This window comes from Corvus brachyrhynchos, unplaced genomic scaffold (assembly GCF_000691975.1).
Source record: "Corvus brachyrhynchos isolate BGI_N302 unplaced genomic scaffold, ASM69197v1 scaffold61, whole genome shotgun sequence".
NCBI lineage: Eukaryota > Metazoa > Chordata > Aves > Passeriformes > Corvidae > Corvus > Corvus brachyrhynchos.
In genome coordinates, this window is record NW_008236478.1 from 2,293,624 (window position 1) to 2,313,274 (window position 19,651).

Below are 19,651 nucleotides of genomic sequence, written 5' to 3' on the forward strand. Positions count from 1 at the left end.
AAGTGACAAAAGGTGTGCTGCCACAGAAGCACGCTGTGCCCATGCTTCAGCTTCAGCTGACACCAGAGCTGCTCAGTCATCCCTGCTTTGGTCATGCTGCAACACACATTGTACCTGTCTTTGGACTCTTCAATTCTATACTTAATTTATTAAAAGTCCCTATTGTATATTTAAACAAGGCTGCCACAGGCTTTTGTACTGTCATAGCAAAATCAAGGTTCCTTGTCACACATTATACGGTTATCTCTTTGTGAGAGAAGATACATACACATGCTACTTTATAAATATAGATAAAACAATCACCTTCCTTGTCACAGAACTCATCTTTTAAGGTTTTATTTCTCTAGTCAACAGCACTATAGACAGCAATGTACTTGCCCTCACATTGGGATGCCTCAGGTGCAGAGAGACTGAAAAAACAGTTATCCATTTACAGCTGGGTCTGAAGGAATCAAAGACAAGACTCAACCAAGACTCAGACACACACCTCTTAACCCTTAGTAAGACACTGTAAATTATTTCCCATCTTAACCAGCTGGGTACATGTATAGAATAAAACCCAGCAGAAAAACCTTGGGCCAGAAAGCAAACTGAGCTATGTTATGACTGTGACAAAACAAATTAAAGACTAAGATCAATTACTGGCTTTATCCTGGAAACTACAGTTCTCTACATTTTACTCCACTTGCATGTGCTAATGACATAGGATTCTGATCATGCAGTGATGTAAATTCAGGTATTTGTTGGAAATTTGTTCTCTCTTTGATGCTTAACCTCTCCTAAAAGCAGGTACACCTGACTTCAAATCCTATCTTTTAAAAAGGGTTTGTGCAGTAATTGCTTTTTTTTTAACGGAAAGTCTGACAATTTAATGAAAAACCTGACACTAATCTGCTGATAAACTGTTTCACTCTGCACATGAAAATCAAGAAAATTCAAATAATGAATTAGTTTAAAAGACATATTGAGCAATCATCTAAAAACAAAATATTAAACCAGTAAAACAGCATGTTGCATTCTGCCATGGAGACAGAGCTATATATTGTTGGAAGTGAAGTCACAAATCAATTAATATATCTGTCTCAGGTTTTACATTACGAGCAAATCACAGAAGGTAACCTGCTAAGAATTAATCCAATCTCTCAGCTGCTTCAGTCTAGCAATGAACTTTTCAAGAAAAAGACAGCAGAATAAATGATGTAAGAGTCTAACAGTGGATGACTAGAAACAGTGATCCAAAATTTCCCTTCCAAAACCATGTCACTGGCTTCTTGATCCAATTTTCTGATAAGAAGAGTTAAAGTCTTGCCACTTGGAAAATCAAAAGTCTGGGATGAAAAAGAAAGTGTGGAATTTCACTTGCATTTCAAGCTTAGTATTCTGTTTCTAGATGCCAGCACTGTTCAGGGTGACTTGCAGAAACTCAACGTCTGAGGCAGATTTCCTTTCCCCCCTTTCTGTTTCAGAACAAAAGGTACTTTTTGCCATTTTCATACATAATGAAAATGCAATCAAAATATGAACAGAAATTAACACACTTGGATAGGCACCACAAAAAAGAACAACAAAACACTGGAAGAAGTTATGCCCCAGCCTTGGTTCAAGCTAATGCAAGCTGTGGCTACCACCAAAAGCCATGGTTCGATGAGCCTCCAGTCACTCAGTCTGTCCCCCTTTCATCCCATGCTTTTTGTTCATGAAACTATTTAGAGAGGTAAAACTAATCATTGCTTTAATGCCAGTCACCTCCCTAGGAACACTAGTCAGTGAGGGCAATGAGTCTCTCACAGTGAAGTACAACTGCCTGACAAGAGCACAGTAAAATGCAAGCTGCTGCCAGAAGCCTAAGTACCAAGTTCTGCCAGATCTATATGCAGGGCTACATATAGCTGCTGCTGGCCAGTTCTCCCAGCTCACCTGGGTCTACTGACTCAGACTCAGACACAGCAGCTTTCAGGCACAAAGGTGCCACAGAAAAGAAGAAATACAGGCAGCCTTGGAACAGAGCAGGGCAAAGAAGAGGCGGTGATGGGTGAATGGAACAGGCGGATCCAGCTATCTTGGTGCTCTGATGCTGCTCCCACGCAGGGCTCAGCTCTGAAGAAGCTGGGAAAATGCACAGTCAGAGCCTTCTCCACTCTGTAGCTTCTGGCACACACCAACCTTACTGCCCCAGCAGCAGCCTCCCCAAGCAGCAGCACCTTTGGCCAAACTGGCTATTTATGATGGCAACAGTGGCAGTAGGTTTTAGAGCACTCCTCATAGGAGGTTTCTGCCATGCTCATGTGTGACACGTAGCCCAAGCCTTGACGGCCTGAATTTGACCCTTCTAACCCCATAATCACTTGCTGAAACTCTGTGGACTGTCATGGCCTTCGTGTGGAGGAATATCTGAGCCTTGGAGCCATGTGCTTGTGAGTTACTCTGTACAGCCTGACTGGTTGCCTAAAATAGCCCAGTACTAAAGGTCAATAGTTAGTTAATTGTGTATATTGACATTCCCATCTAATGCAATTCACTGAGGTCACAGCATGGCCTTCTGCACTGGTGCTCAGACAACCACAGCAATTCTGAAGGTAACGATTCCTGGAAGCCTACAGTCCTCTGAGGGGTTGCCAGCAGGAACATACACATTTTTTTATATGCATATATACACATATTATATATGTTCTTATTCTGACTCCACATAAACAGTGTTATTTATTGGTGAGAGAACTCAGCCTTTTCTGATTACATCCTTTTGATTACATGTTGCACACCAAAAACCAAAAAAACCCACCCTTCCTAAGAAAATAAAGGCATCTTTGAAGTGAGCCATAGTGAACGTGCCAATGGCTTGGGTATATTTCAAGACAAGCTGCTTATTGGAGATGACACTTGTGAGTATAGTTGCTGTTGTCCCACTCTGGGCTGCACTTCAGTACTAGCAATTATATCTCATTTTAAAGAACAGGGCCTGTCACATTCTAAAAACTTTATTAAATTATTCACTGAAGGTAAAAAATTAGAAACAACTCCAGTAGAATTCTTCAACTGATTGGAAGTCTAAAGGAAGCAAAGAAGGGTTTTTCCCCCATACCTGTGAACTTTGTCATTTCTAGGTGCAATATGAATAGGAACAATACTGTGACCCTACTACTTGTGCTAGAAAAACATCTAGAAGTCTCAGCTAAGGATCTGGAACTAACATACTAAGAACTATGCACATTTAACAATAGAGCACACCTGTCCTTTGGGCAGACAAAGAGTTCGAGAAAAGAAGCTCCATTTTAATTCCTTTATCAGAAGGAACTTCAGAACAAGGAGCTTCAGGAAAATACAAATTTAGCAACAGAGCAAGCAGCAGAACACTCCACAACCCAAATTTCAACTTGGCATTTTGATTATGGGCTTGCCTTTATTTTATGCTCTCTTGAGTACTTTCAGTAAATACTGTATTCCATGTACATGTTGGCTGATGGCTCTTGCTAAAGTGCACTGCAGTTGTATGGTCTCTGAAGTTCATCTGTGGAGCAGATGTGGTTGTGTCACTACACTTGTGCCAAAGGAGGCCTCCAGCCAAGGCAGCAGTGCAATGAGACCAAACTGTACTAACCTGACACCTGAGATAGGCCAAACAGGCCGCCTGTGGGCAGACTGGGTGATGTGACGGGCAGACAGCCCTGCTGGCAGGCTGTTTTTGAAAGCTTTTATACCAACATGGCAGAATCAACCATCAGCAACTTCAGATCTTCTCCAGTAAGTTCTCCCTACCAGATTCATGACATACTGACTTCCAGTGCATATTAAAATCAAGTGTCTTTAGAGTGGGATAAGATAAATTATTAAAATGGAGAGTGGTTAAAAAACTGGATGGGAGATGTGGGGAAGAGTCATCTGAAAATTTTAGGATGATCAACACCATGTAATTTTGGCAACAATTTGACAGGAACCAGCAGTCAGCTGCTGGAAGAACTTTCTTCCATACTTTATGTAATGTATATGACTATAATTAAAATTATGTCTAGCAACTGGAAGCAAAGCTGAAGTCAGCTTTCCCTTATTATTTCTAAAGAAATCTAAAGGAGGATTCTGTCGGGAACTTTCTCTGGATTCCAGGGCTGAAGACACTAGAGAAAGGAGGCTATCTATCCCTTCAAAACCTCCCCAAGAATAATACAATCTGCCTATAGCACAGGAGTAATGTTGACTAAACCCAGTAACAACTGCACAGGTTCTGCAGGGAGAAGAAGAATAAAAAAATATATATGGCTATTTATCTTTAAAAATCTTCCTCAAAATACCTTGACTGGACTGAGGGAACAAAAGAGGAAAGGAAAGGAAACCCCTACAGGTTCCTCCTTAATGGGGTGCCCTCATACCCATATGAAGTAAGACTCCAGCCCCAGGAGAGGGAATTTATCACAGCAGAGGGAGACTATCACATTCCTTACAAACATGACTGCACTGTGCCCCAGCATGAGATTACTTCTCTTGTACTTGGGGAAAAGAGTATACTTTCATCTTCACACGATACAATTTCTCCTGTCTTTCCCTTTCCCCAATAACTCAGTAGAAGGTTCTTTTTGAGCAGCTTGCATTTCCCTAGCCCCAGGCTCATGTACCTGAACAGAACACCTCCAAGAAACAGTTCTTTTCAGTAAGCCTTGGTCTTCTATAGACTATAGGATCACTAAGCTCTGCAACTGAAAAACCTGGACTGCTTTTCTACAGACAAATGCTCACTGAATCCATTAAAGCTTCAGGCAACAGTGGACATGTGTATTCATATGCTTTTCTAAATCTGTTCCAAGCTGATGAACAGCCTAAATGGATTTTAAATTTCATAGCAAGCTTAGGCTACCACTTTGTGTCTGCACTAGCTGCTATTCATCCTAAGAATAATCTAATACTTTGCAGTGTGCTTCTGCTCAAAAGATAAAACTATACAGAAAAGACAATGCAAAGACAAAGCATTTACATTTTTTAAGGAGTTCACTTTTGATTCCTTTGCTGTGATCCCAGTATTAGCATTTTCAAAGTTTATCCCTTGGAGGGCCACGAAAATAAGACTACAAAGTGCTTCCCCTTTACATTAGAATCAGCCCTGCAAAGTAATCAGATGACAAGAACAGCACACAGATGACCTGAAGGGATTTCCAGACATCACATCATCAGTTTCAGGATATATCAGACACTTTAAAGGTAAACAATACCACTAATTTGAGAATAACTGTTTAGAGACCAGCTTTGTAAGTGACCTCATTTCATCTGCTTGTAAGCACAATTCCTTTATCTATAAACTGAGGGCATGAATTACCACTACGGTGAAAATCCCTCTTTTAGCTGCTCCCAGTGACTAGCTGTGTTTTAGGGTCAGTTTCTCCTACGTTTAGAGGATGAAGCTTCTATAAAGCTAAATTATTTCTTTGTGGGGCTTGTATGATGAAGGCAATTCGCAGCAATACAGTGGCTGCTTGGAAAAAATGCTGGCTTAGGGTAAACAGCCAGGATGTGGATCTGGGCTGTATTCCTGTGTGCCAACTGGGGTCATTTCAATCAGCATCAGTGCTGTTTCAGTGTCTGAACAGGGCAAGTTGGGGAAATTGGGCTGTGTTCAAGTCCCATGACTAAATCAATTAAATCTGCCCTCAATGATTTTTTTTTTCATTTCAAAACAAACAGAAAAAATTTCAGAAATTCAAATGTTTCGCGTGTAGCAGATTTAAAAGGAGCGCTTGAAATATATACACCAAAAAAGCAAAGAAGGGCCTGGAGGAATGCCACATCCCCCAGTGTGCAACATACTGCACACAGCCTAATGGCACCATATGAAGATCCTCCTACATCTTATTCCCTGCTCCTTTTTCTGCTGTTTCTGGCCTCCAGCCCTAGCCAAGTAGTCAGGTGACTGCTCTTTCTTGGCTTGGTCACATGTACTAGCATCTCTTTTGCCCCTCTTAGCATCTGCCTCTTGGAGAACTGTCTTTTTGCCCCTTTATCCCAAGGGACAGCTCCACCTGGCCCCGACACTGGGGGTCTATATTCAGAGAGGTTCTGCTACCTCTACCAGCTGATTTCATTTTCAGTAGCACCATCTGTCTGCCTCCCTCCTTTATCCCTTTTAGCCCTTGGGCATTGCTTTCCTTGGTTACAATAAGTAACACAGCATCCTCTCTTGGCTGAAGGCTGAGTTCTGACTCAATGCTTTTCCACTCAAATTGCACTGTGCAACTGAGAGCAGTGGAAAGATACACAGTAATAATCACAGAGGGTTCGTAATGACATCAGCACTAGTAAGGCTTTGAATCAAGTGGCAGTGCCAAGAATTTGTAGCAGATTTGCTCTGTTGCTGTGCTGTAAGCTAGATTTGGGTGGAAAAACAATGGCTGAAAGAGTCAGTTGCAGAAAGCATGACCACGATTTCTTTACACACACACACCCCCCAACACATCTGGAAATGCAGCATGTAATTGATTTAACCCAATTTTAGTTAAAAAGCTCCTCTTAAAATGGTGTAGGATCAACAAGTTCTGTGGATTTCAGAAATGACTATACAGGCAGCCAAGCATTTCCATACTTACTCCTTTACATGTATCCAGTCTGCCTCATTGGCCAGGTTGCTATGGTATTCTGAACAATAAAAAAAAGGGCATTTTCCTATTAAAACTCACAACTAAAGAAAGATTTTCCACATACTTAAGCTTCCATGCAGCATACCACAGTCTTTCCTGATCTGCCATTTGAAATTGCTTGCAACAGCCAAAGCACCTGTTGACCACAAAAAAATTGTTGCAGTTCAGCACTGAACTGCCTGGAGGCACAAGGCAGCATTCAGATATGTAGGCAAATCAGGTGCTGATTTCACTGGTGGGACTTGTTCCGGTTTGGTCAAATTTAGAGATATATTCTCTGAGAGAAGGCACAACCACCCCTCCCCCACCAGGTTCGGGAAAAAATAAATTTTCCTAGAAGGAAAGAGATAAAAACTATTTATTTAACAAACACATGGGAAAAGGATAATAATGCTAAATAATAAAATCTTTTGCTGTGAAGAAAAAAACCTCGGAAAGTGTTAGAGTCCTCCCTTTGGTCTCCTCGGAGCTGGGACTTGGCCCAGGGCCAGGCGCTCTGTGCTCAATGGAAAGTCCTCCCAATGTGTTCTGATATTGAAGCAATCCACAGAAAAAGGGAAAAAATCTGAAATTCCAGGGAAGGAAAAAAGTCCAACTCTCAGTCTCTCTCCAGAAAAAAGAAAAAAAAAACCAAAAAAAACCAAAAAAACCCCCAACAAACCTGAAAAAAAATTGGCTGAAAGCTGGCTGGGAAAAAAAAGTCACTATCTCTGTGTGACCTTGAACAAGCTGCAAACTGCTTTGAAAAGTTTTGCCCAGTTTTTTTCCTTCCCCCTCTCAGGCTCACTTTAAAGGCATAGAAAGGCACAAGAATTAATTTCTGGGCATAGGGCAGCAATATGGGATACACATCATAAAGTCACCCCAAGGCAGGACTTCCACACTCTGCCCTTGTTCGAACCTATCTCCAGAGCGGAGAAGGTGTACAGAATGGATCAGACAGAGGTGACACAGGAGCAGTAAGAACATAAACACCTCTGGGAAGCTCATTTTGCAACCAAAAAGTCTCCCCCAGTTAAACTGGCAAGGTTGACTTTTGATCCCTTTGAGAGCTTTAGCTTTTGCAACACACAGCAGTCATGTTGAACGCTTCAGTGCTTCAGGATGAATGTAAATATTGACGTCTCACTTGCGAGCACTTCCAGGAAGAACTTTGCCAGAGTGCAAGGTCCTTCCCACTGCACTGCCACACTACCAGTTCTTGATGAATTAAGAATGAAGCGTGCAGATTCGTGTGGGGACCAAAATGCTGCTGCCAAAAGGCTTGTGCTGATTTGAGACACTCTGGGTAAAGTACAATGACACTTAATGGCAAAACTACTATCTCTGCTGAACAAAACCTGAAAATCCAATTAAGGATCCCTACGAAGATAAGAACCAGGGTAAAAAGGAACAAGCATAGTCCCATTTTAGAAAAACCCACATGAGAATTTATACTCACACAGTTTTTATTTCAAAACCCTTTATATGAAGGCATGTTTTCTGATGCCAAATGCAAAACAATCTCGTACCAATCCACGATAACAACACCTTCAGCTTGGTCAATACCTTGTGCACTGGGCAGCTGCCCTGCTCATTGTTTAGGACACCCAGTTATCCTGTCTTTCGGCTCCAAAGTGGAAGTTGTCTGGGCCTATATAAACCATACATTAAGTGCAGACACTGTCTCCTCTGCTGGAGGTAGTCATGAACAGTTCCCTAGATCCAGAAGTACCCACAATAGAAAAAGGGGACTTGAACTTGTCACAGCCATAATGACTCAGTCTTTCATTAAAAGTAACTATGAGCAGCCACTTAAAACTGTGGCAACAAGCTGAAGCTTATGCACCCCGTGAAAAGCACTGGGCAACCAGCACAGCCTTGCTTGCATGAAGGCTTTAAGCAATTGTACTTTTGTAAGCAAAAAGTTGTCAGGCTTACAGCTTATAAAATATCTTATTTGCAATGCAGAAGTAGGGTATGTATTGCAATAATTATCTTGGATAGAAGATACCTTTTTCCTAATGGCGTAACAAAGCGATTATGCTTCTGATGTGCCCATTGCCTATGCTGAAGAGTGACTAGAATGGGTGGAGCATCTTCTCTTACATGACCAGGGTCTATAAAATCAAACATTTAAAAATACTTACATAGTCATGTCCTGGTAACAAGTTCATGGCACTAAAAGTGCCATGTGTCGAAGTAACAATAGAATAACACATAACCACATATCCTATACATATTATGGGATGCACGGCTATACATATCTTACAAAACAACATTGGAGCCAGTTTTTGGAGCCAGTTTCCCTTCCAGATAAGATCTCAGGCATCTGTCATCTATCTTGCTCCTATCAAGCTAAGGAGGCTGACAGTGTGAAAGAGAAAACCTACTGTAGCTTCCATTTCATTTGACCTGTAAAGAGACTCTGCAGAACACCAGAGTTCTAATGTTTCAGGAGTGACTATCAATGACAGTCAGGCATAAAAAGCATTTTTATACTGGTCACATCATCACATGTATCACCCCAATTTTGAAATGAATGAAATCCCAGTATCCCCAAGTTTATTAAAGAGAGTTATATCAAGCAACATACCTTTGAGATGTTACTAGAGCGGCTCACGGAATGCCCCAAAGCCTTCTCATTCTGAAAGAGCAAGAACAGGATCACTGCAGCAACAAGTCACAGTTATGAAAATATTTAAAAGCTGGCATTAGAAACCAAATTCCATGGAGAAAGTCTTACAGCTGCGGCTATTAAGGACCTATTAACATCAGCCTGATTTACAATAATCACTGAATTGCTTTGTTTGTTTAACAAGCAATTACCTTGCAGAAAATCACATAGGCAACACATATACAAACTGAGAAATGCTAAAGCAATTATTTCTTTTCTTTGAGGGTAGTGTAAAGCCCTTTACTCAGATGGCATCTATTTTGGAAAGGATACTTCTCAGTATCATGAAGACCTGCTTCATCTACATTTAAAGGCAAACATCCAACCACTAAAGCTGAAAGCTGCTGCTTAATGAAAAATGAAAAGATCGCAGTGATGACTGGAAACAATTATGAATAACCACATGCATGTCTCTTCAGGATACAGGGCAGAATTACTGAGGAACTTCTTTATACTACAGAACTCGGAATTAAACTGGGAATATCATACAAGATGGAAATGTGGAAGCTGCAATTCTCAAAACTGAAATTAGCAATGACTGGATCTGTTATTCACTTTCCAGTGTGCAGACCCTGACTCATAAGGATGACAATCTTATCTCCTTTGAAAATAAACTGTAGGTTTCAGCAAGATATTTCACCCTTTAAGGATACCTGGATTCTGAACGTAAGTTTACCGTAACTGGACACAGTTGCTTCACTTGGAAGTGCCAAGAAACTCCTTTGCAAAAACTTTTCTGAATAAAATCCAAAGAAACTTTTTTTTTCCTGAACAAATACTACAAACAGAGCAAGTAATAACATTCAGTTACAGATCTACATTCCTCTACGTTTGTAAAGATGGGATGCAATTGGTTTGAGATTTAAACCCTCTGACAAAAGGGCAAAGTTAGTATTTTTCCCAAGGCTCTAAGCTACGTAAGGGCTTCTAGAAGTGCATATTTTTTCTTGGGATTTTAGGAAACAAACTCTTTCACTTTCATTTATTCCTGAAGAGAATTTAACCTAACAGAGACACTTTGACTGACAGCACTGTCTTCTAGTCTTCTTGGCAGTGACTGATCAGACAGAGCTTGAGATCAGAAGTCCTACATATATAACAAACAGGGACACAACAATTTCCCTGTCAAACAGGCAAATGTTGTTACTCCTAGACCAGCACACTGGTCTCAGACCTCCTGCCTATGGTTTGCTACAATTCAAGTGACCCTTCAGTGACTAAAGCCCACATTAAGTCAGTCTGGCTGGCTGAGCATTCAGAGGCTACACCCATACTTTGACACCCCTGTGCTCCCAGATACTTCTTCCTATAGTGCATGCCCCACAGCAACTTCAAAGCCTTTTGATGAGAAAAGAGAAGCCAAGGCATAGAACTTTAGCATGTGCTTACAAAAGCAGGGTGTCTTCCTTACACCATCAGCTGCCTCTAAACGCGGTCCTGGGCACTACGCCAGATGACAGGTAAGAATTGCATTTCCTCCATTAAAAACATGAGGAAGCAAATACAGTGCTCTGAAATTTCCTGTATGTAGGAATCTGAGTATTCAGGAGACAGTAAAATAGTATTTCAGAAGAAAAGGGGAAAAGTGGTTAGGCAACACCACATGTCAGTTTTGACCGATGGCCAAAATAAAAGTCAGCAAATATCAGAATGCCAGATTTGTATACTGCAAGGCTGAGTTTGATTTTTGAGATGACTGTGAGCTTTTGTTACATAGATAACAGTATTCCTGGAACAGAAACAAACACACAAAGACCCTCAAAAATATGGACATAATGCTTATGCAAAGACTAATGTTGGACAGGACTACTGCCAGAACCCGTACGGCTAAGAATTGGCTCCAATCATAAGGGAAAGCCTCGCTGATTTCATCAAAGGCAGTGTAACCGTAGCAACAGGGCAAAAAAAAAGTTCATTGAAGCTACAGAAGACAGGAGGAAGAAAAAAGGGGGCAGGAACATGTTCTCAAGCTATGACGAAAAGAGACCAACCAAGCTGGCAAGCACAAAGACTTGTCACTGCATATGTGTGAGGTGTGGGGGAAGCAGGCTGTGCCTGGCCTTCTAGGGATGCGTGGGAAGCAAACAGGACACAGCTACATGGGACAAGGGAAAATGATAGTGAAGAGTGAGACCCTTGGGCGAGAAGTCTCCCTGAAGCAACACAGGTGACAGTCTCAAATCCAGCCCGAGGTGTCAAAGACAAGGATGAAATGAAACAGAGCAGAGCTTTCTTCATGTTAACTCAATGCCCCTCAAAAACTCCTGTCTAGCTGATGAAGACGCCTGCAAGGGAGAATGACTGAACTTACACAGGCACCTGTGTTGAAAAGGATGTGCTAAAATTCAGTAAGCATGACAGGCTGGAAGACAAGACCTGTATTTGCACAACACAGGAGATGATGCAGAGTAAACAGACTTTCAGCTGCTGCCACAGAAGCTTGTCTGTCTGCCTCTGCTCCCAGAACTGATTTTATCTGATAGATGCCAGGAGCCTCCAAGAGACAGATGCACATATTATCTTTATTCATCTGCTGTTGGAAACATACATATCAGAGGTTTCAGTCAGTAGATGACTGCAAACAATTGATTTTGTTATTGAAAGAGTGACCATTTTAAAACAAAAAAGCAGTCTTGAAAAATACTCCCTGAAGGGCTACAGAGTGCATACACACATATATTTAGGAACCTGTGATATTCCTAATGGACTCCTAAGCACCTAAGTGCTTTTTAACATCTCTGTTTCTTAGCCACACAAAGCGGGTACATCCATAACATCAACAGGAAAATCACTACAGGTCGATTTTAATAGTAGGCTGAGGAATTACTGAGGAACAGAAACATTAAACGGACAAAAATTATTTAAAAGGCAAACAAACAAAGCTCACTTTTCACTCTATATCCATCACCAGTACATTCATCCTGGGACTTTTTAGGATTATTCACAAATTAACACAGACATGGGAGTGGCAAGGCTAAAGCTGCTTTCATGGTACTACCACTCCCAACAAATAAAAACCTTCAGAGACTATTTCTAATATGGTCCCACTGCACAGTAAGACATATTCTGGTTGGCAATTACAGCTCCAAACAAGCTCTCCTCCCCTCCTGCAAAAGCATTCGTCTTTGCACTTGAATGAAAGATCAAGACAAGTGCAACATCTGCCAACAAGGACCGACAATTATCACCAGTTAGTGTCACTCTCCTTTAGCAATTCAGTCTTTCTGTACGGGATAATGGGAATCCTGCCTTTTGAAGCCATCCTCCTCAACTAGAACCACCTGGCAGGTGTTTAAAAAACAAGCAAACAAACAAATCCCTAGATAGGAAACAACTAAAAGTGCAACTTGCCACTTCTGAGCAATCCACTGGCAGTTGCTACTCTAAGGCCCCCAGCAGCTAGAGTGGCTCTAGAAAAATGACTGAAAATCAGAAAAATTTCTATGCAGTCCTCTGGATGCACTTGCTTGCAATTGCCAGAATCTTCCTCCCAGCTTTCCTTTCTCTTTCTACCTTCCCCTTGAATGTGCTCCCAACAGTAAGTGACAGAGCTGCCTTCTTTCTTCAGCAGTTGCTTCAGCTCACATCTGCTTTTCTGCAGGGCTCTACACCTTGCCTTCTCCATCTTGCTGGTTCATTTTCCCTTCTGCCACCATTCCCCAGTTGCATGACACCTCTCCCTTTTCAGTTCAGATATCTAGAAGATGGTAACTCCCTTCTGTCCTTCCTTTTACCTCAGCCTTTCAGATATTCAAGTTATTTTACCCTTGCTTCCCTACCCTAATGTATCCATTTTCAACTAAACACAACACTAAGCACAACTCACACAGCCAAACCCAGAATTCCTGTGAACCCCAATACACCAGTTCCTACCATGAGAGCCAGAGCAGCCATAGCTGCTCTTGTCCACTTAAAACACCAGTGTATCAAACTGACCTTTCCCCAAACTTAGCTGTAGACTTACTGCAGCATCAGCAAGCGGGCACCCTAAAGAAATACAACTTAGATATCTTTTCCAGATGAAAGGTAAAAAATAATCAGTAAAATTATTTGGTTTTGTGTTTCCAACACTTTGGTTTCCAGTCATTACGGCACGTAAATAGAAGACAACAGAGGAAGCAGTTTCATAGCTTGTACAACTGCCTTCTGGCTACATCTGTGACTAGACACCTAAGTCCAGTCCTAAGTATGGTTAATACTAAACCCATCTTTATCTCTGCTCAAAGACCTGCAGAAGAAACTACAAGCCAGATCTCAATGGCTTAGCAAGACGATTTTTATTCTCTTTCCATCTGGGAAAGAGGACAGAGGGCACCAGAGGATGGTACTCCTTTGCCCTCGAGACACCAATGGCTCTGTGTGAACCCAGCAAAGGCTTGCTTCCTGAAGTCTTAATTCTTTAACACACCAGTGACCTGATAGGGCACTACATTCCTCATTTTGCAATACAATTTCTGTGTTACATTATCTTACATGATAACATGGGTTAAGAGCTTCATCTGAAGATAGGCGTTCTCCATCTAAAAACTCAGTAACAAAGAACAGAGACTTTACTTTGAGGACGGTGTTACTGCAATGCCCCAGACAGAAATCCCTACAAGGCAAGCACTAATGTCTCAGCTCAAAAGAGACGCAGAAACAAACCAGGTCAGACTGGCTAGAGAACTGCCAAATTGAGGTTTTCTAGGTGGACTCTGAAAGGCATTTTAATTTCATTTTGTGCATTACAATTGCATTTTACAATGACAGATTAAGCATGAGATCGATATCTAGCAAAATCACTTATTATTATCAACAATGAATGTCACGGGCACTATTTCAACAAAGTCTTCTGGGTGAATGATTGCTTTCCTTAATAAAAAACTTTGCAGAAGGGAATGAATAAGTAACAACTGCTCCGATTCATACAGCAATTCTCCTTCTTAGATCTGATGAGAATTACAGAATGGAACACAGAATGGCACTGCTTGAAATGGTGAGGTGCTGAAGTACTGAGTACTGGATCCTTACAGGACAAAGCAGCAAATCAGAAATGAAACTCCATTCTTTCGTTGAGTCCTACGACCAAAGCATGAATGCATCACTGTTCCACAAACATGCAGTCGTGCACACCCAGGTATTGTTTCAGGTTTCATGACTGTGTCAAATTTCCTGACAACTTCTTCCAAGAATTTTTGCAAATCTTGCTCTGCAACCCTATACCTGAACAGTAGATATTAAAAAGAACAAAGCTTTTAGTCTGGGGGGAGGAATTGCTGCTGATAATATTGGCAAGTGCACTTAATTGTCTGAAGTGGACAGAAGGAGAGGAAAGAAATGGGAGAACACTTTGCAATTATTTCCTTCATCTGTCAAAACCAGTGGATTGTTAAACTACAGAAGCTTTGTCAGCACTAGATCTCATCACTGACAGAACTTGACACTTAATTACATCAGTAGGAAATGGTACTTTGCATCTTAACAACTGAATATGACCTTTATTTCTTTGGCAGTCACCAGGTCATTGTGGAAAAGCAATAAATATCATCAAGGTTCATCAATGACTTTTGCACACAGCTAGAAGAGTAATGAAATGAAGAATAATGCCATAATGCACCTAGTCAAAAAACATTAATGGCATCTATGCCTTGCATCTCTGCTCTTGTGCAGTATTAACTTGAAAATACTTGTGCAGTATTTACTTGACACTTGAAAGCAACAGGGTGATGGAAATCATCATCTATTTCCTTTTTTTGCCTTTCTGGAGACACAGGATAAATACTGAAATAGGAATCCAAATCATGCCCCTTGCATCTAGTCCAGCACCTTCTGTTCTTGGACAAGGCCACTCGATTCCCTGTGACCAGCAATCCATGACTAAGTGCAGAAAACCAATACAAGATTTTAGATCTATCATAGTGGACAATCTATAGCAAATTCACTGTGGATTACTCAGAGACTTAACTTGTTTATTCATATTCACATTAAGCCACTTCACATAGTGGGAGACCAACTCAGAAAAACAACCTGAAAGCAAAAGATAAGCCTAAAAGTAAAACATAGGAGAATTAACAAGCTTTATTCCAGGTGCTGAACTTACAGCTGTGCCTGAAAACATCAACAACAGAAACAAAATCATGAGATCATATGGCTTTAACAGAAAAGACTGACCAACAAAAGGAAAAGACAACAGACCAAGTGGCTTCAATGGCAAAGTTCAAGGAACTTAGGAATTCAAAGAACAAGCCACGCCCCTCGGCGGTTTGGGGAGGGAGGTCAAGGAGGCTGGCACATCACAAATAAAATACAGAACTGAGAAGACGTTCAAAGAGCAAGGCAAACACAGCAGAATGTCAAAGTTAAGTAAGAATCACTTGTCCACGTCTGCACCCCAGTGTGGACAGAAACACAATGCGCTCTATCTCTCTCCTGCCTTGGGAGCAGCTCTCAGAACTTACATGGACGCGTCCAACATGACACAAACTTTTCAGGCACACAGATCCTACATGTAACAGATACGGTTACTTGTTGTGCACTGCCCTGTGCCTGGCTTTGCTAGTTTGGTCCTAGGACTTCAAGAGAGATACAATGCTTGTATTCTTTCTTGACTCCAGCCAGACGGTGGGTAAGGGGAGAAGAGCATTCTCTTCAAAAAGGCCCTCTTCTCCATGGCTTTGTTCAATGTACCACTTTTCTGCATTTTGCATTGCTTTGCTTTCAAAGATTCTGCAAAGTGCTTCCTATCATGCATAACCTGCATCTCCAGCTGCCATTTCAAAAGGGACATCTGACCTCCATCTTCCTTCTTTAACCATCTGAGCTAGAAGAATATATAAAAGCTTTTCTCTTGATGACCAAAGACCACCTCACCTGGAAAGCCAAATTTTTATTTCTGTACAAGACCATCTGGTCTGGTACATCTCACTAAAATTATATCAATTTGCACACTTTTTACATGCACATGCCATGTGCCCCATTTCAAAGAAAGAAAGTAGACTACAAAGTTTGGCACCCAACATGTTTTACGGATGTTCCTACCTCACTGTTGCCAGACAACCTGCCTAAAATCAACGCACGTCTTTATGTGATGCAACTCATAACAATGAATCCTTCCCTCAGGGAACGAATTATATGAACTACAAAAGACATGATCCAAAAATATACACCTTTCTTGATAATGGAAGCAGTACACATTAAGCTTACAGTGCAAATGCCATTTCAAACAATTTTGTGTATTAAACAATAGAAAGAAAGAGACTGGCACTGAGGAAGTCTGCAATTACAAACGCATTAAAAGGAATAACATTCTTTCTTTAGTCAAGTAATTGCATTTAATGCAACTGCTGGAATTTTCATGGTACACTAAACACGTCAATATGCCAAATCAATTGACTATTTTAAACATTCACAGATTACAAAACCCTCTACGCAACTGGAGGAATTTCTCAAGCTGCCAGCAGACAGAGGAAGCCTGCAGCCTGGAGGGCCTCTCAGAAGAGCTGGCCTTTCCCAGTGCCTGCAGGACCCTGCAGGTGCAGTGCTTGCTGCATGATCAGGACACGTTTTGGCACCTGCTCCTCAGGCAGGGCAGTGGCTGCAGCTCAGGGCTGAAACAGGGCCTGGATCACTGCCTCTGCTCATCTAACATGGTCCACAAAGCTGCTCTCATTTTCAACTCATACCACCAAAATATACTGCTAAAACAGTCAATTACCGATTTATCTCTTGGCCAAGGTTACAAAAGCCTCCTGAATCTAGAAGCAGATTCAGAACAACACTAGAAAACTGTGTATTGCCCAAAGTAAGCTTAATACTTCAAGTTGTTTCTATATTGCTCCAGGATTTGACCTTCTTTTCCTCCCTTTACATCTTAATGTAAGATGATTGCTTATTAACCTATTTCTGACTGCATGGACCATAAGGGCAAACAATGCTCCCTAGAGAAATTAGAGAAGTCACTTCCCAGATGATGCTGAGAAAGTGTTCAGGGTATTTTTGTTAACATTTAATACAGTATGGCTAAAAGCACATGACAAAAGAATTCTTGAAAGAGCACTTCTAGATATTGTACCTATTTAGCAATACCTAATCAGTACAGACCAGCTTACTTTTTCCTGAAATTTTACCTCTGCATTTTAATTAGTGCAGTCAGCAAAATATTCTGCCTGGAGCATTTCAAACTAAACTCGGTGCTGAATGATCACAGAAATTTAGGTAAATTATCAGCTAGGGCCTACAGATGCCATTAAACTTACTGAGCCAAACACTGGTTAGAGTGAGATCCTTGTAAGACTCTAACCTGTGAGGTTCTGGAGAGTTTTAAGCTCATTACATTTCTAACATTTGTTTGTAAGTTCAGAGAACTCACTAAAAATAGTGTCTAAGAAAAGCAGCATATTCAGCCATCTTTAAAGAAAACACTGCTCAGGGAAAAAAGATGATTCACACCTAAAGGAAAAATACTTTTCATTTAAAAGATAGTGCATTTGAACTGCAGAGTGAGAATCTTTTAAAGCATAAATGTGCTAATAAATTTTTTTATTAAAAGTTCAGAGTTTCTGATTAATTATCCAGGAAACTTCAGACATGTTGACTGACTATATACTCCCAAGTAATTTAAAGAACATGCACATGTGAATGCCCACATTTACATACTTTTAAGCTTTTTAACTAAAACATCCCACCTCCCTGCTCCACCTGAAAAAACCCCTGCAAAGCTAGGGAAAGCACATACATAGCCAACTACCCTCTCTTTCCCCAAAACTCAAACGCTGATACCAGAAACAAAGGCAAAAAACTCTTGAGATGTTACAGGCTACCCTCACCAATAACCCAAGTGCATTTTATACCATTTTGTCAAGACAGCACGGTTGGTCTCACACAGGGCTTCACCTGATGCTACGGGATGCAGCCAACTAATTTGAGTCCAGAGAGGGCTGCCTGGGACTAGGGAGAAGACACTCCTGGGTACAGCATCCTTCGTGGGCACCCACTGGTGTTCTGCACTGTTTGGTGCTGTGAACATTTAAAGTCATTGCACTGCTACAGTACCAGCACATGGCAAGAACCTGGTAAGACAGTGCTTTGAAACACCTGGCTACATCCACAGCCTCCTACACCATTGTTAACCACACCCTCCCACAGCCTGGCTCAGCAGGACATTTTCTGCAATTGTGAATTTCCGGGCTTCCTGTAAAAATTCAGAGCTGCAGAAGCCAAAGTATGATGTCTTCTGCTTTCACACATCTGTCTGTCAGGATCATTTTGTTTGCTTACAGTTGTGTGTGAACAACAGTGACTCAAGATGGCCATTTCTCACTGACTAAAAAACTCTGTGACACAGTGCTAGAGGCTGCAAAAGCACACAGGATTTAACACACTCTACATGTACTTCTTGGCCACCTGGGAACACTGCCGGCTCAAAGACTCTGACTGAGCCACTACCAACATCCTGACTGGAAAAAAGTATTTCAGTAACTACAAGTGGTAGTAGGTAGTTTAAAAACACTAATTTATGTTAAAGTATGAGAAACAGAGATAAAAAAATTGCACTAAAAATCCACTAGAAAAACGTGTTTGCCTTTGGACATGGAAATCCACATTTGCTACACATTCTGCTGGGAGAAGCAGGAAGACATCTTAAAGAACGCCTGTGCAGGAAGGGACAGCTTTGCAGTCCTTACACTGTGCAACACTGAAGCCAATGAAGCCATGTTGGCTAAATTAAGCAGGGATGACCCAGCACAGCAGGGCCATCAACCTGCAGGCCAACACACAGCAAACAGAAAAGAAAAAAAGAGATGTTTTTTGAGCAGGTGGTGTGAATACAGAGAATGGTGCCTGTAGCTGAAAAGGGGATGCTCCATGTGGGCAGCCTCAAAACTAAAAACCTGGAAGACAGTGGAAGACTGTCTGAGGCAATCAGATGGGAGACTAACAAAACGTACCAGCTGAAGAGGCCTTCCAGGAGAGCACTGCTCTTCACCCACTTGGGAAACTCAGCGCACGCACTGTCTAATGAGGAGGGCTGAGCTTTCTGTGTGTCTGAATGAGCCGAATGCCAGCAGCTGTGTAAGAACTAAATTTACCACCACAGTCCCAGGAACGCCTGCATTTTCTGCAAAAATAAAATCTCTGGGCCATTAGCCTATTGAAACAGAAGCTTTTCCACTTAACTGAAGACATTTACTCGTTCTCTTTCTGCACCTCTCATGCTCCAGTTCCAGTAAAATCCTGCTTGGTCTCAGAGTTTTTTATGGAAACACACATGCATCAGCTCAAAAGTACTGATATTATGCAAGTAGTATTAAGCAATTCACTTCTTTGGGTTCCTCTGCCTCACTCATTTATTCCTACGAAACAGAAAATGAACTGCAGCTGTGGAGTTTGGAGGCTGACCTAC

At 41.4% G+C, this 19,651-nt stretch overlaps 1 protein-coding gene across 4 annotated transcripts in view; it reads right to left on the reverse strand.

Moving 5' to 3' along the window:
• The window catches only part of MARCH8 (membrane associated ring-CH-type finger 8), an 86,595-nt gene that overhangs the window by 12,164 nt on the left and 54,780 nt on the right, over positions 1 to 19,651 (reverse strand). For 3 of the 4 annotated variants that reach the window (XM_008643756.2, XM_008643755.2, XM_017725955.1), the window contains exon 2: positions 9,190 to 9,240. The exons of the other annotated variant lie outside the window; for it this stretch is intronic. In XM_008643756.2, the coding sequence (XP_008641978.1) occupies positions 9,190 to 9,240 (51 nt within the window). The remainder of the gene's footprint in view (positions 1 to 9,189; positions 9,241 to 19,651) is intronic. 4 annotated transcript variants of the gene reach the window in all.